Source organism: Tursiops truncatus, chromosome 6 (assembly GCF_011762595.2).
Source record: "Tursiops truncatus isolate mTurTru1 chromosome 6, mTurTru1.mat.Y, whole genome shotgun sequence".
In the NCBI taxonomy this organism is placed as follows: Eukaryota; Metazoa; Chordata; class Mammalia; order Artiodactyla; family Delphinidae; genus Tursiops; species Tursiops truncatus.
The window spans coordinates 19,557,656-19,571,545 of NC_047039.1; the positions used below are offsets into that span (position 1 = coordinate 19,557,656).

At 38.8% G+C, this 13,890-nt stretch overlaps 1 protein-coding gene across 1 annotated transcript in view; it reads right to left on the reverse strand.

Moving 5' to 3' along the window:
- LOC101332834 (contactin-associated protein-like 3) overlaps positions 1 to 13,890 on the reverse strand; it is a 141,467-nt gene that overhangs the window by 45,374 nt on the left and 82,203 nt on the right. Inside the window, exons 9-10 of the mRNA XM_033859253.1 lie at positions 11,636 to 11,742; positions 8,336 to 8,455 (exon numbers count right to left, since the gene is read on the reverse strand). Of these exons, the coding sequence (XP_033715144.1) occupies positions 8,336 to 8,455; positions 11,636 to 11,742 (227 nt within the window). The remainder of the gene's footprint in view (positions 1 to 8,335; positions 8,456 to 11,635; positions 11,743 to 13,890) is intronic.

A 13,890-nucleotide genomic window follows, 5' to 3' on the forward strand; every position in this document is an offset into this window, starting at 1 on the left:
ACCAGATCTTTATTCTACAGATTCAGGTAAACACACATTGAAAGCATATCTGCTATGCTTATTTCAATCTCCCTGAGAAAAAAAGACTTCACGAAAAATAAGATGCCTTTATATTTTGTGGGACCATCGCTCATGATCTGGAAATTGACCTCGAGGAAAGTAAAGGCAAAATCCCTTCTCCCACAGATGCCTGAAATGAAGTCCAATTTGTGTCCAAACACCACCTCTTTGGAAATGAAGCCAGCTGCCTCTGTTTCTTCTGATGGGAAGAGGGTACACATTCTGAGAAGACTGGGAAGGCAATATGCCAAATGATTTAACTTGTCACATCTATCTCCACGTAAAGCTGGTCAAGAAGATGCACTCAGGATGATAAATAAGGACAGACTGATGTAAACACTAGCAGCCATTCCTGGATCCACAAAAATAATCTGAATTCTATAATAGAGACCCACAACAGCCTTCTCAGAAGTTCTCCCCCTGTGTTACTATCCAGAGAGAAACACTGTTATAACCTTTTATCCAGCCCAACCCTCTGGCCACACAGATAAGAGAAATGGAAGTCTAGAAAAACTCACTTGCCCAACTTCACAAAACTATGTAACTTTGCCACACATTTCTAAGCAACCCAGCGTGAGTCGCTGAGCTTTCTGAGTAGGTAAAGCTCTCAAAGAGTGCTGAGGTCTGTAACCTTCCCAGAGTGCCTTACCCATCTGAGCCCTCTACTATATTTCCAATGAAAAACCTCCAGAAGAAAACAGAACTAGATCCTGGGCATTTATGTGCCCATAGTGCTGGTAATGACCAACTGCGTTGCTCTGAATGTCCAGTGGGTGCCCTGAGGAAGGCAACGGTCAGCTCTCACCTGGCCCTGCCCTAGATCTCAGAGGCCCTGGGCCCTGCCATGTCATCTGTTTGTCAAAGCCAAGGATGACTGGTGTGTGTGTTTTATTGAAGGGGAGAGATGACAGCTCTAAGCAGACAGTCTCCAGGCCCTGGGAGGGCCCAGAGGTGGCACTCAGGCCATCCCCACACCTGTGGGTCCCTCTTGATCAATATTTGTATGAAGACCCTCATAAGGGCTGCCACAGATCTGGGGCCTTGAGGCTTTTCATGATTTCTTTTAATATTCTGAACACAAGAAAATGCTATAAGATACAACTGGATATCCTCAAGGGAATGCAGCTACTTCACAGCCTTCTTCCCTAGGATTTCAGAGGGTGATATTTTCACTTACTAGGTCACACTGAATACAATTTTGTGTGTCTGCTCATTCATAAGGGTAGACATCTGCTATTTAACATGAACTGACACTTACTCAACACGACATACATTGTCTTGAGGCAACATGTACGTGTGCTTGGCCCTGTGCCTAAAACCTCCCAAGAGCTCAGTTACTGGGAGATATTATTAGTGCTTTCCCTTGTTTATCAGCCTACCACACAGCACAAGCGCAAAGTAATTTCCTCAGAGAGTACATTATATATGCAATTATAAAATTAGATATGGACAGAATACAGGGTCATGGTCAATGAGAGATATGGGTTACAATCTATGGTCTTGGAAAAGTCAAAAAAATCCTCTGAGCCTCCAATTCCATATATGGTAAATGGGGAAAGTGGACCAGGCAGCATCTAAAGACTGAATGCTATTGTCTAGCCACCTTTGAATGCTAAGGCAATGAACCAAGCATGCTGCTGGCCTAACTGCTCTCTGAACATCTATGTTTATTGTTCATCAAGACCATTCACTTTGTCCACACATAAGGCCAGGGCAGACTGTGTGGCTGACAGAAAAGCAGGAAAATAAACTTTCCTGAAGCTTTTGTCTTTTTTCCCTTTGGGCACAGTGACAGAACCTGCTCTAGAAATTCTGCATTGCCAACCACACTAGGCTGCCTGCTTTAGGAACTACCTTTACAAGCTGCAGGAGGCCAGCCAGAAAATGTACCCCCAGTGGGGGCAGGAAGGGTTCTTTCTAGGCATAAGCCAGGATAAAAGAGATGCAGGTTCATGGTGTATGAATCAATACCCATTCTACAGAGGGCTTTTAAAAAAATGACATGAGTTATGTGTAAAGCAGTTGGGCTAACTGCCCTTTGCTAAACCACAGTGCTGGAGGCCTGACACAATTTTTTTATTTTTTTTTTATTTTATTTTTTTGCAGTACACGGGCCTCTCACTGTTGTGGCCTCTCCCATTGCGGAGCACAGGCTCCGGACGCGCAGGCTCAGCGGCCATGGCTCATGGGCCCAGCCGCTCCGCGGCATGTGGGATCTTCCCGGACTGGGGCAAGAACCCATGTCCCCTGCATCGGCAGGCGGACTCTCAACCACTGCGCCACCAGGGAAGCCCCTGACACAATTTTTGACACAGGGAAAAGGATGTTTAAGAAACACAATTGTGTATATTTTAACCCCAAACTCCTGATTTATCTCCCCGCTTCCCCTTTGGTAACCATAAGTTTGTTTCCTATGTTTGTGGGTCTATTTCTGTTTTGTACATAAGTTCATTTGTATCATTTTTTTTAGATTCAACATTTACGCTCTACTATATATAAAATAGATAACCAACAAGGACCTACTATATAGCACAGGGAACTATACTCACTATTTTGTAATAACCTATAAGGGAAAAAAATCTGAAAAAATAGATATATATGTATGTATTACTAAATCACTTTGCTGTACATCTGAAACTAACACAACATTGTAAATCAACTATGCCTCAATAAAAACAAGAAAAGAAACACAATTGCTTGGTTTGCATAAAGGCAAGTGACTCAGCAATAATAATGAGTAAAAAGTTCTGGATTATTAACTTGTTGAGTCAATAAATCAAGATCTGAAGGTGCAATGGGCAGGGATGCCATAGACCCAGTCCTCAGCTTGTTCATCAAGCCTCCAGGTGATTTTTATGGACTGGAAGTTGAATCACTGCTCTGCCTGCAACCTATCTTCTTTCTGTGACAATCATTCTCACAATGCAAGGTCTGAGAAGCAGTTTCTGAACCTCACAACTATGAAAATAGCTAACAACTACCCTGGGTTTAGGGTGGGCACAAACAGTTCTATCTCTCAGTGAGTAGAGCCATTGGCCTTCCTCATCTTGTCATCAAAGAAGTTATGTTTTGTTTCTTCTGTTTAGAAAGGGAATAGGTCTGTCAACAAATTGCACAGGCAGTCCATTCAAAATAGCTTACTATTTTGTCTTGTTTTGGTTGTCTCTGTACTAAAGGTACTAAAAAATACATGCAGAGTGTGTCCTAGTACTACATTTTTAAAGGCTATTACCAAGGATATAATTTTTTTTTCATTCTGAAATCTGATTTTTTTTTTTTAGGCAAGTTTAAGTTTATTTATTTATTTATTTATTTATTTATTTATTTAACGTCTTTATTGGAGTATAATTGTTTTACAATGGTGTGTTAGTTTCTGCTTTATAACAAAGTGAATCAGGAATACATATACATATATCTCCATATCTCTTCCCTCTTGCGTCTCCCTCCCACCCTCCCTATCCCACCCCTCTAGGTGGACACAAGGCACCGAGCTGATCTCCCTGTGCTATGCAGCTGCTTCCCACTAGCTATACATTTGGTAGTGTATATATGTCCATGCCACTTTCTCACTTCGTCCCAGCTTCCCCTTCCCCCTCCCTGTGTCCTCAAGTCCATGCTCTACATCTGTGTCTTTATTCCAAGGATATAATTTTAACCATTGGTTTAGAATTCTGTTTTTTGTATCTTTTTCCAAGTGTTAGTAATTGTTTTTTAATAATTAGAGAGTGTTTAATTGTCCACAGGCATTGCAGCATCGTGGAGAAGGCAAATTTTTCATAGTGGACATATTTCCAGGTTGGAAGAACAGAATCAGGACCCTAAGATCTTCCTCTATCAATAAGCAGGTTTGTCAGGGGGCACCTCATATGACCCTTGGGCAGTAAGGACCATTTAGCTGTAACTTTGGTTCATTCCTTATATTTTCCCCAGGAAAAATCTGGATTTAAAAAAATTTTCATTAAATATTTTGTTGTGTAGCTGCTGGAGGTAGTCACTGGTCTTTGGACTGGCCTGTGTGTTTCTCTGTCTTCAGCACATTGCTTTCCTTACGGTGTTGAGTTTAATAAAAATCCTTGGTATTTAATAGTATTTGGAAATCTTCACTGAAGCAGTTAACTCCTGCTCTCCATCTTGGGTATGTATGTGTGTCTCATGATCCATTTGATGTTCCGTCTCAGTCATAATTATGGAACCCTTACGGCATTGATCTTTTCACATAGAACAAGAATATACTAATCTCAGGAGTTTTACATGAGAGCTAGGCAACTATAAACTTCTCTAAAAACCTTTAATTACCCAAAAGGCATTGTGATACAATAATCTCTATGTAATGTTTGTTCATTTGCAATGTAATGTGAAGATATATAGTTATGAAGTATGCTTTAATAATAGACATTTACACATCAATATAAATCATTAAATTATTAGCAATAATTTTCATGAATCCCTACACAAACACATACACACACATACACACCTTACAGCTCTTAAAACTTTCCAAGATTACGTTAGAGAGTTTAGAAGATAATTTAGAGCATTAGTGTCTCATACTTTATCTTAATACATGTGAACCATTCCTGTTGCATTTGTGGATGCATCAGAGCCACAGGGATTCAGTGATGGATCATTAAACCTCACCCACAGCAACCTATATAAATAGGAACAACAGGATAATTGCTTGGACCGTGAAATGAGTAGTGGCACCAAAATTTTACATCTGCATTGGTTTTATTTCTCCATTCTGTGATGCCCTTTGTTCCCTTTCCATTTTAATTTTTTGGACGATAGAGTAGCCTGTGCCTGCTAAAACCAAAGACCCTCAGCTAAACGACAGTGCTTTCTAAACCCATGTGCACATAAGCATCTCTACAGAAGCTTAATAATAATACAGCCTCTCCTGGGATGCTACCCTGCAGAATCTGGCTGTGGAAAGCAGAGCTTCTCCTTGGGGAACAAACACGTAGGGACCTAGAGAAGCTCTATCCTGCTGCTGGATCGTGTCCACTAGTGACAGTAAAGCAAACAGGAGTCCTCTGGTCAGGTTAAATGAATTTGTAAAGTCACACTCCGAATTCTATTTTTAAAAGGTTGTATTGCCAAGGATGTTATAACCACCCAGTAGGCTTTAAGAAGATACATTACACTTGTTTTATAACCAACAGATCTCCACTATCTAACTAAATGACCAATGGGCAACCCAAACTTCACATATTCACAACTGGAATCCTGGTCTTCCCTTACAAACATGGTCCTTCCCAAGAATTCTCCGTCTCTGTGAGTAATACCTGCACCTTCTTTCCAGGGCTTGGATCCAAATACAGGAGCCCTGCTTGATGCCTCTCTCTCTCTCCATCGGTTAGTCCACCGGTTCTAACTCAACATTTCTCTCCTCCTATTCCTCTGCTCCCAGCCTGCTACCCACCATCACCATCTTGGCTCGATTACTACAGCAACATCCTAACTAGTCTCCTTGCTTCCTCTTGGTGCCCCACGATGGTTAAAGGCCCAAACTGCACAGCTGGTGTGGATCCTGGACCAGCCCCTTTCCAGCTACGTGACTTGAGGAAAGGCCACCTTCTCGTCCTTCCACCTGAGTCTGTCCAACATGCCAGCTCCCCATGGCTGCAGGCCTTTGGCACTTCCCTCCTCCCTCCCCTTGAAGGCTCCACCTCAGGTTTTCTCAGCGTTGCTTCTTTGATGTGGTTGGCACAGATGTCACTTTCCAACTGCGTCCTTTCTTGATCCCTCTATTGAAAACTGTAACCCATCCTTCTACAGTCTGTGACCCTGTTCCCTGCTTTGTGCTTCTTCACAACACCTGCTACCTTGCAACATGCCAAGTATTTGATTCGCTTCTGTTAATGATCTGGCTCCCCACCCCAGAAAGCACCCCCCACCAGGGGAGGGAGGTGTTCAGATTCACTCCCTGATGTGGTCACAGCCGTGCCTGGCTCAGGGCAGGCACTGAGTACACATGTGTTCAATGTTGTCAGAAGTTTTTTTGCAACTCTTCAGTTTTGTGCCTTTACTTGGACGTTTCTTCAGGTCACCCGGGGAAGGATATGATTCACATCCTCAGCAGACAGTTTTCAAGGCCATCGTGTGTGTAAACTGACCAGGAGGGTTAATCAGCAGATTTCACCTTTTCCCTCCCTTATTTAGAGGTTCTTTCTCATCTCTAATGTAAGAAAAACCTGCTTGTATATCATCAGGTATTATTCTAAGTTACCTGAAATCAAAAGCTGGGCATCTGTTTTTACTGCCTCTTTGCATTTTGATGATAACTACTCTTCTCTCTGGTGGTAGGGGCCAAGGTTCACTCTGAAAAGGTAACAGCAATTGCAGGGAATCAAAATACATCAGCTATGGTATCAAATTAGCATTAAAACAAAACACCTTTGAGATAGTTACACATTCCAAAGGGGCTTTATAAATATGCACAACTAAAGCTTCATGGGGAAGCCTAGACCGCGTTCACTAACATGACTAAAATACTTTTCTTTTATTACAAGCATAAACTGCAGAAGATCGGGCCCTCAGCTCTCAGTTATTCCTCTTCTCAGCAAATACCTTTCCTTATAAACGTGACCTCAGCTTGCCAATAGTTAACTATTAAAAAAATAGCTTCAGTCATTGAAATGTCACTCATTTTGGAATGTGCCAGTTGGGATTATTTCTACCTTTCTAGAATCTTGGCATTTTTCAGTGTGTATGGAACTCTGCTCATAGAATTAACCCAAGACAATATGTATGAAAATCTTTAACATGCCCTAGACTTCTGTGATAATTAAGAACTTAATTGATAAAGGGGAATGTTTTATTGGGATGCTAGCAACTTTATTTAGCTTTCTTTGTCCTCGGCATTTGCTTGAGCCATGGTAATGAAAGAAAATCAAAGCAGGAATTGAAATCACTTGAAGGCCTGTTATAAACCACTGGAGTGCAGTATATCTAGAATGATCCCCTGGGCTGTTTCCTCACATATTTCACTGATCACACATTTTTCAGTAAAGGTAAACCAATGTATTTAACTCTGTCATCACACTTCAACATTTTGGTCAGTATTTATGACAAAATGTTTACCCCAAAGCCCAAAAGAGCCATACTCACACCCAGTGCAATGCTCTGCAAGTTCTTGCATTTTCTGTACCAACTTTGGGGGTAGTTTTGGGGCTGGAAGATATATTTGACTGAATTCAGATCTAATCATACGATTAACCACTGCCAAAATGCTCAGATTTCGTTTCATGTATGAAATGGTAGTAGGTAAAAAACCACACCAGGATTGTAAGCTACTCAGAAAGCATCATCATAAATTTATCCACAAATAATTCCCTCCTCGTGAGAATTGCAACCCTGTCAGGGTGACATGTAGCCATAATAACAGAAGAACAAAATTATAACTAAGTTATAGTTGCCTTAGAACCATTTATAGTTGATTTTTTTTCTGATCATTAGCTCAGAATTTGCAGAGTCAAATTCTGTGGTTGTTGAAGTACACGTTAGGTCTACACTGCTAGAGTAACAGAAAGTTTTCTTGGAGGTTTGTCCTCTTTTTATTGGTAAAATGTTATGCGAGCATGGAGGAAAAGTTATGGGTACAGACACACATAGATACAGGTACAGAAGACGTATAAAGAATTTGTATCAACTCCATCAGGGCAGTTGTCATTCATTAAAGTGGATGCTTTTGTCCTTTGTGGTCCTATACTGTAGGCGGAGATGTTAAATTAAAACGTTTCAAAGAATTAAAGGCATCATAAACAATAAGCCGTAAACAAGTCCTTTAACATATAATTAGGTTTCTAAGGAAAATAAAATATTATTTATACAGTTGCACAAGAATAATATTATTACTTGAAGTATATACACTTTAGAAACATTTATTATCTCCTAGATAAACTCATGAAATTACAGATTCAAAAGAATACAAATGGATGTTTTCATAAATTTGAAAAGTGAATATTCTCCTAAGTCTTTGGCATTTATTGACATGGACTAAGAAATAAAGTTTATCCCTTTTTGTTTCAGATTAATAAGCAAAGATTTATTGTTAATTTTGCACAAAGAAAGAACACAACGTTTAATTACCACCTCTTAACTATTTTAGAACATTATGTTTAATACGTCTGAGCAATCATATTACAATTACAATCAAAATGCATATCTACATAACGCTGCCACTAGGTAAACTCTACTTTCCTCATTTGGGTTTTTCATGCACAGCAAGTATTTACATGAGTTTAACTGTCATAAAAAAGGCTTATTAGCATACCTGTCATGTTGCAATATACAAGGGATGGTCCCAGTGGGCCACTTCCATCTGAGTCGATATAGTAGAGCCCTGAAGAGTTTCCTCTGTGCCTGTGGGCTTCACATGACTGCTCGTAGACAGCTGCAAAGAACACGGGTCTCAGACAGGAGCTACAGTGGGATGGATCCCTCCATGTTGTGAATTAAGTGATACTTTCCCCAGTGACACTCATTCTGCATTGCTCTCAGGGACATTTTCTTTAGAGGAGTGTTTCCCTGTTTCAATCAGATAGAGTGAAGATTCTGAAGCACAGGGTGAAAGATTTTAGGAGGGATCACTGTGGGACATGTGGATCTGAATCCTGTATGTTCTAGAAACATAGGATTCTTTTCAAAATTGTGATAACTGGATTTACTCTTGTCTAATTCTTTTTTATTTCATAATATCTAAGCACCTGAAGTGCATTGGCTTAATCTCCCTAAATCATCTGCTTTTATCTAAATAATCATGTTATTTTATAAATTACTCTAATTATACTCTTTGTTTACTTAAAACAATTTACATGTGAAATGCATTTTTTTCAATGAGATGAATTTCACAAATCAGCAACTCTTCTTCATTCAGTTTTTAAAGTTTGCTTTAAAAAGAAACATCCTTAAATGCTTTGCAAATGATAATTCAAGAAAATCAAAGAAATATATATAATATATATGAAATATCTCTTTATAGTTTCAATTTATCTTAATTCATAATTGAATTTTCTACATGTACAATAAATGTTTCTCTGTGTACAAGGCAAGTGATTAACATCTGCAGATGATGGACTCAATATTCAGAAGACATTTAAATGAGTGATCAACCAAGTAACATCTCCGGTGTGCATCACTCGCTGCCTTGACAGGAAAAACCCTCTGAAAACCTGAAAAGCCGCTAATGGCTGCTGGGACAGAAGTGCAGCACTGATTCTGGCAGAGTGCTGGACTGGATCTTTAAGCCAGCTCTAACGATCAGATTTGGCAACCACACAGACAGACTCAGGTGGTGGTTAGGCAAGATCCACAGAATGGAGTGATCCGAAGAGGCTATGGCTTTATGCCATGCTACAATGACTGGATTATCTACACTTCTAACTTTGCCTATTTCAAATAATCAACAAAAACCCAGGGAGAGATCGAGGGGTTGTTTTTCTCTCATCTCAAAGAAAAAGAACAGGAAGGAAATGCTTTTTGTCCAGAGATTTTACAAAGGTAAACATCCTTTTGTTAAACATGGTCAAGTGTCAAATGTACCAGATTGTCCCAAATCAATGGCACGGCTACTACCATCTACACTGTTGGACACAGAGACAACATGGACTGCTTTTCCACCATGCGTGCATTTTGGCTGCTCATGTTTACACTCCTATAAATACATACATGTGCTCATGACCACCTAGAAAAGTGTCCAGAGGGATACACGAAAATTGATAGCAGTGTTTGTGTTTGGGTTGGGGCTGGAATTGCCTAGGAAAGAAAAGTAGAGGAGGAATGACTAGGAGAAAGCTTGCTTTAAACACGAATGCACACGTGTATTAATCGTGCACTTAGACCCAAAAATAATGGTCTCATGATCATTTATTTTGATTTGGCAATATCTCATCTTCATGTAGCTTACCAGTTAGATGATCCCAATGAAGTCAATTCAGTTATTAGACCAAATCATGGGGCACAAATGAAACACCCTACATATATATATATATATCTGTTAGTTTTAAAATCAGAGTTGTTTAGAATGATGTTTAGATCACAGTTATTGATAGCATTTTAGCCATATTTCTTACTCATTAATATTCAGTAGATATCTGCTTCATGTAAGACACCTTGCTAAGTATGATGGAGGACACTCTAAGGAAGAGATCACCCCATTCCTAACTGTGACTTGGCCGTCACTTAGCCTCAAGTTTCCCAGATGTCCAGCTCTTTTCAAATGAAGAGTTACTCCGGGAAGTTCTCACCTGGCACTAGTACAGTAAATAGAGTTGCAGGTGGAATTGCTCTGGTTGAACTTATGGGATGTTTAGGGCATAAGTCACCTCCCTTTGTCTTCCAAGATGCTTTGAGCTCCTCTGTGGAACCTTCAGGGCTGAGGACACAGGGCTCTCATCCCAACACTGATGCCTGCCTCACTGGGATTCACTTCCCATAAAGACAAATTTATGCCAGTCCAAACTCTGCTTTTCTCCCATATGTGGAAATAAAATTAAATAATTCACAGGGAAGAGTTCTTAAAAGTGCAATATATTCTCCCAGTAGGAGGGACTGAACATGGTGATATCTGTGAATTTTCATATCATGCTGTCTCTCTCTAAAGACCCAGAGAGAGGGGTGCTACCAGAGAAGGGATTCAGAAACATCAGCAGTGACACACAAATAGGGAAAAACGAAAAGAAAAACATATACAAAAGCCAATAATTAGAAGACCAAGGGCATTTCAGAGGCTCTGTCATAAGCTAATGGATTAACGGTCAATAAAGTTTTGTTAGTTTTAAAGTTAAAAGAATAATTCTTCAGAAAAGAGACTGGTGTTCTAGACAGAAGAAACACCACTAAGAGGAGATGGAGAGTGTGACCCTGGGTAAACAACCTAGCCTCTCTCGCTCCTCAGGTGTAAAATGTAGATAAAAATACATTTACCTCCTAGAGTTGTTTTGAGGATTAAAGGAGTTGAAACATGCAGAGAACTAGAATCGTGCAGGTACATGGTAAGTTCCAGTAAGTTCCATCATCATCATCATCATGATCACCACCACCATCATCATCAGAGAACATCAAGAATGCACGGAACCTAAGCATTTGCCTGGCTTGTCACTGATGTCTAGAAGCCCTACCGTGTTAGCTCCCATCCTGTACTTCTTCTGAGACTTTTCTTGTTTAATTTTATAAATATTGAGAATCTAGTAACTCATGTTTTTTACTTAGGCAGACAGGACTTGAGAACTAAAATTGGATTCTGCTCGAGGAAGAGAACAAGATATAATATCATGAGTTCTAGATTTAATTTATACTTTGACTATATTTTATTTTCCTATACTTATTTTCCTTTGCCTACTATTTTTTTCTATCCTATGATATATGTATTTCTGTTAGCTGCCTTATCATCAATAGGAAATAAATTTGATTAAAAATAAACCAGACAAAAATTAATGTCTAAAATAATTATTTTTTGTTGTTGCTTTCTAGCACGTGGTTGCACACACACACATATACACAAAATAATGGAAAGAAAAATAGAACTACATGGAAATCAGAACAGAAAGGAGAGTGAATGAAGTGTGAGGCTTACAGGAATGGCAGGTTGCACCGGTGTAACCAGTGTGTGCACAGTTGCAGGAGAAGGTGTCCCAGGACTGGGAACATTCACCCCCATGTTCACAATAGCTGGGCAAACACCTAGAAGAAGACAGACACAGCACTATTTCCCACACTTGGTCATGATAAATGTGTATCTTAATATTCATATGTTGTAATGAAAACAGTGACTTGATCAGAAAAATTTCACCATGAACAAAAATTGTTGGGTCTGTCATCAAGGTTTCCAAATGTAATATCAATCATAGACTAAAAACTCCATTAGATGCTACCAGCTGTCATGTATTTGGGACAGACAAATTTTCTACACATCTCATTACATCAGAAAATGTGTTTTCTTTTTCACAAATAAGGCAAGATTAATTTCATACATGACAGGGATATAAATTGCTTGCAATGGCCATAGACAGCACATTTCCCATCCCTGCTTCCATGTCCTTGCAGTGTGAACTATAGATACTTCCATCAAAAAGTATAGCTTACTTCACCTTGAATCTGGGTTGGGCATATGACCTGCTTGGATCAATGAGGCATTAGCAAACTAACACAGCAGAGGCTAGAAAAGTGCTTGGGCAGTGGGCTTGCTCTCTTGCTGAGTTTTGAACCCTGAAAGCACAACCACATGAAGAAACCTGGGCTTGTTCAGGTTGTCTAGTCACCCCTGTAGGTTCAAACCACAGGACAAGTGAGTGAGGGGATTATAAGTCAACCAGCTGCCAGCTGATCCCCCAGGCAACCACAGATGCATGAGAGAGCCCAGCAGCAAATACAGAACTGTGAGATAAACAAATTTGTTGTTTTCAGCTAGTAAGTTTTAAAGATAATTTATTGTGCAGCCAAAGCTAACTGATATATGTATACCACATTGTAATATGTTACCATGTTGACTTAGTACATAAGGAAACATTTTAAAGAGAAGGAAGGAAGTCAGGAAAAAGGAGAAACTCTTTATCCATATAGCATCACAGTGCCAGGGGTTCTGAATGTCATCTACTTTAGATCAGACTGATGATACCTCTAGGAATTAGATTTAGAGATCACTTAAGACTAAGGGATTTATTGTTATTTTTTCCCCCACATAATTGAATAAACCACAAAATCACTCAGGTAAACCAAATAACCACTTATATCTCATGGACATTGTTACATCTCACTTTTTGAAATTGAAAGTTTAATATTTGTTTATAAGATTAAAATTTTTAATTGCAAGAATGTTACTCAATTTTTTTATTATCAAAAAGAAGTGCTATTCTCAACAAAATAATAGAAAATTGAATCCAAAAATGTATAAAAAATATATAAAACATAATTGAGTAGAATTTATTCCAGGTATGCAAGGCTGCTCCAAAATTTGAAATAAATAATTTGAAAATTAATATAATCTATCACATAAACAGGCTAAAGAAGAAAAACCATTTGGTCACATAAATAGATGCAGAAGTATTGGACAAAATCTAACACTGATTCACAATAAAACAAAAATAAAACCAACCAAACTAAAAACCTTGGCAAACTAGTAATAGAGAGGAACTTCCTCAACTTGATTAAACAAACAAACAAACAAAATCTCCAAAACCCTACAACAACATTATATTTAATAGTGAGAAACTAGATGCTTTCCTCTAAGTATGGGAACAAAGCAAAGATTTGCTCTCACCACTCTTATTCAAACATCATACTGGAAGTCTTAGCTAATGCAATAAGACAAGAAAAGGAATAAAAAGGACAAAGATTGGGAAAGAAGAAATAAAACCATCTTTGTTCACAGATGACATGACTGACTATGTGGAAAATCTCAAATAATCAACAAAAAACTTCTTAAACTAATAAGTGATGATAGCAAAGCTGCAGGATTCTTTCTTATAAATGAACAATGAACAATTGAAATTTAAAATGAAAACCACAACACTTACATTAGCATTATCCAAAAAATAGAATACTTAGACAAATCTAACAAAACATATACAAGATCTATATGAGAAAAATTACAAAACTCTGATGAAGGATAAAAAAGAAAATCTAAATAAGTGGAGATATTCCATGTTCATGGATAGTAAGACTCAAAATTGGCAAGATTTCAGTTATTCCCAATTTGATCTATAGATTCAAGGGAATCTCAGTCAAAATCCCTGCAGGTAATTTTGTGGACATCAACAAACTGATCCTAAAGTTTATATGGAAAGGCAAAAGACCCAACAAAATATTGAAGAAGAAAAAAGTCAAAGAACT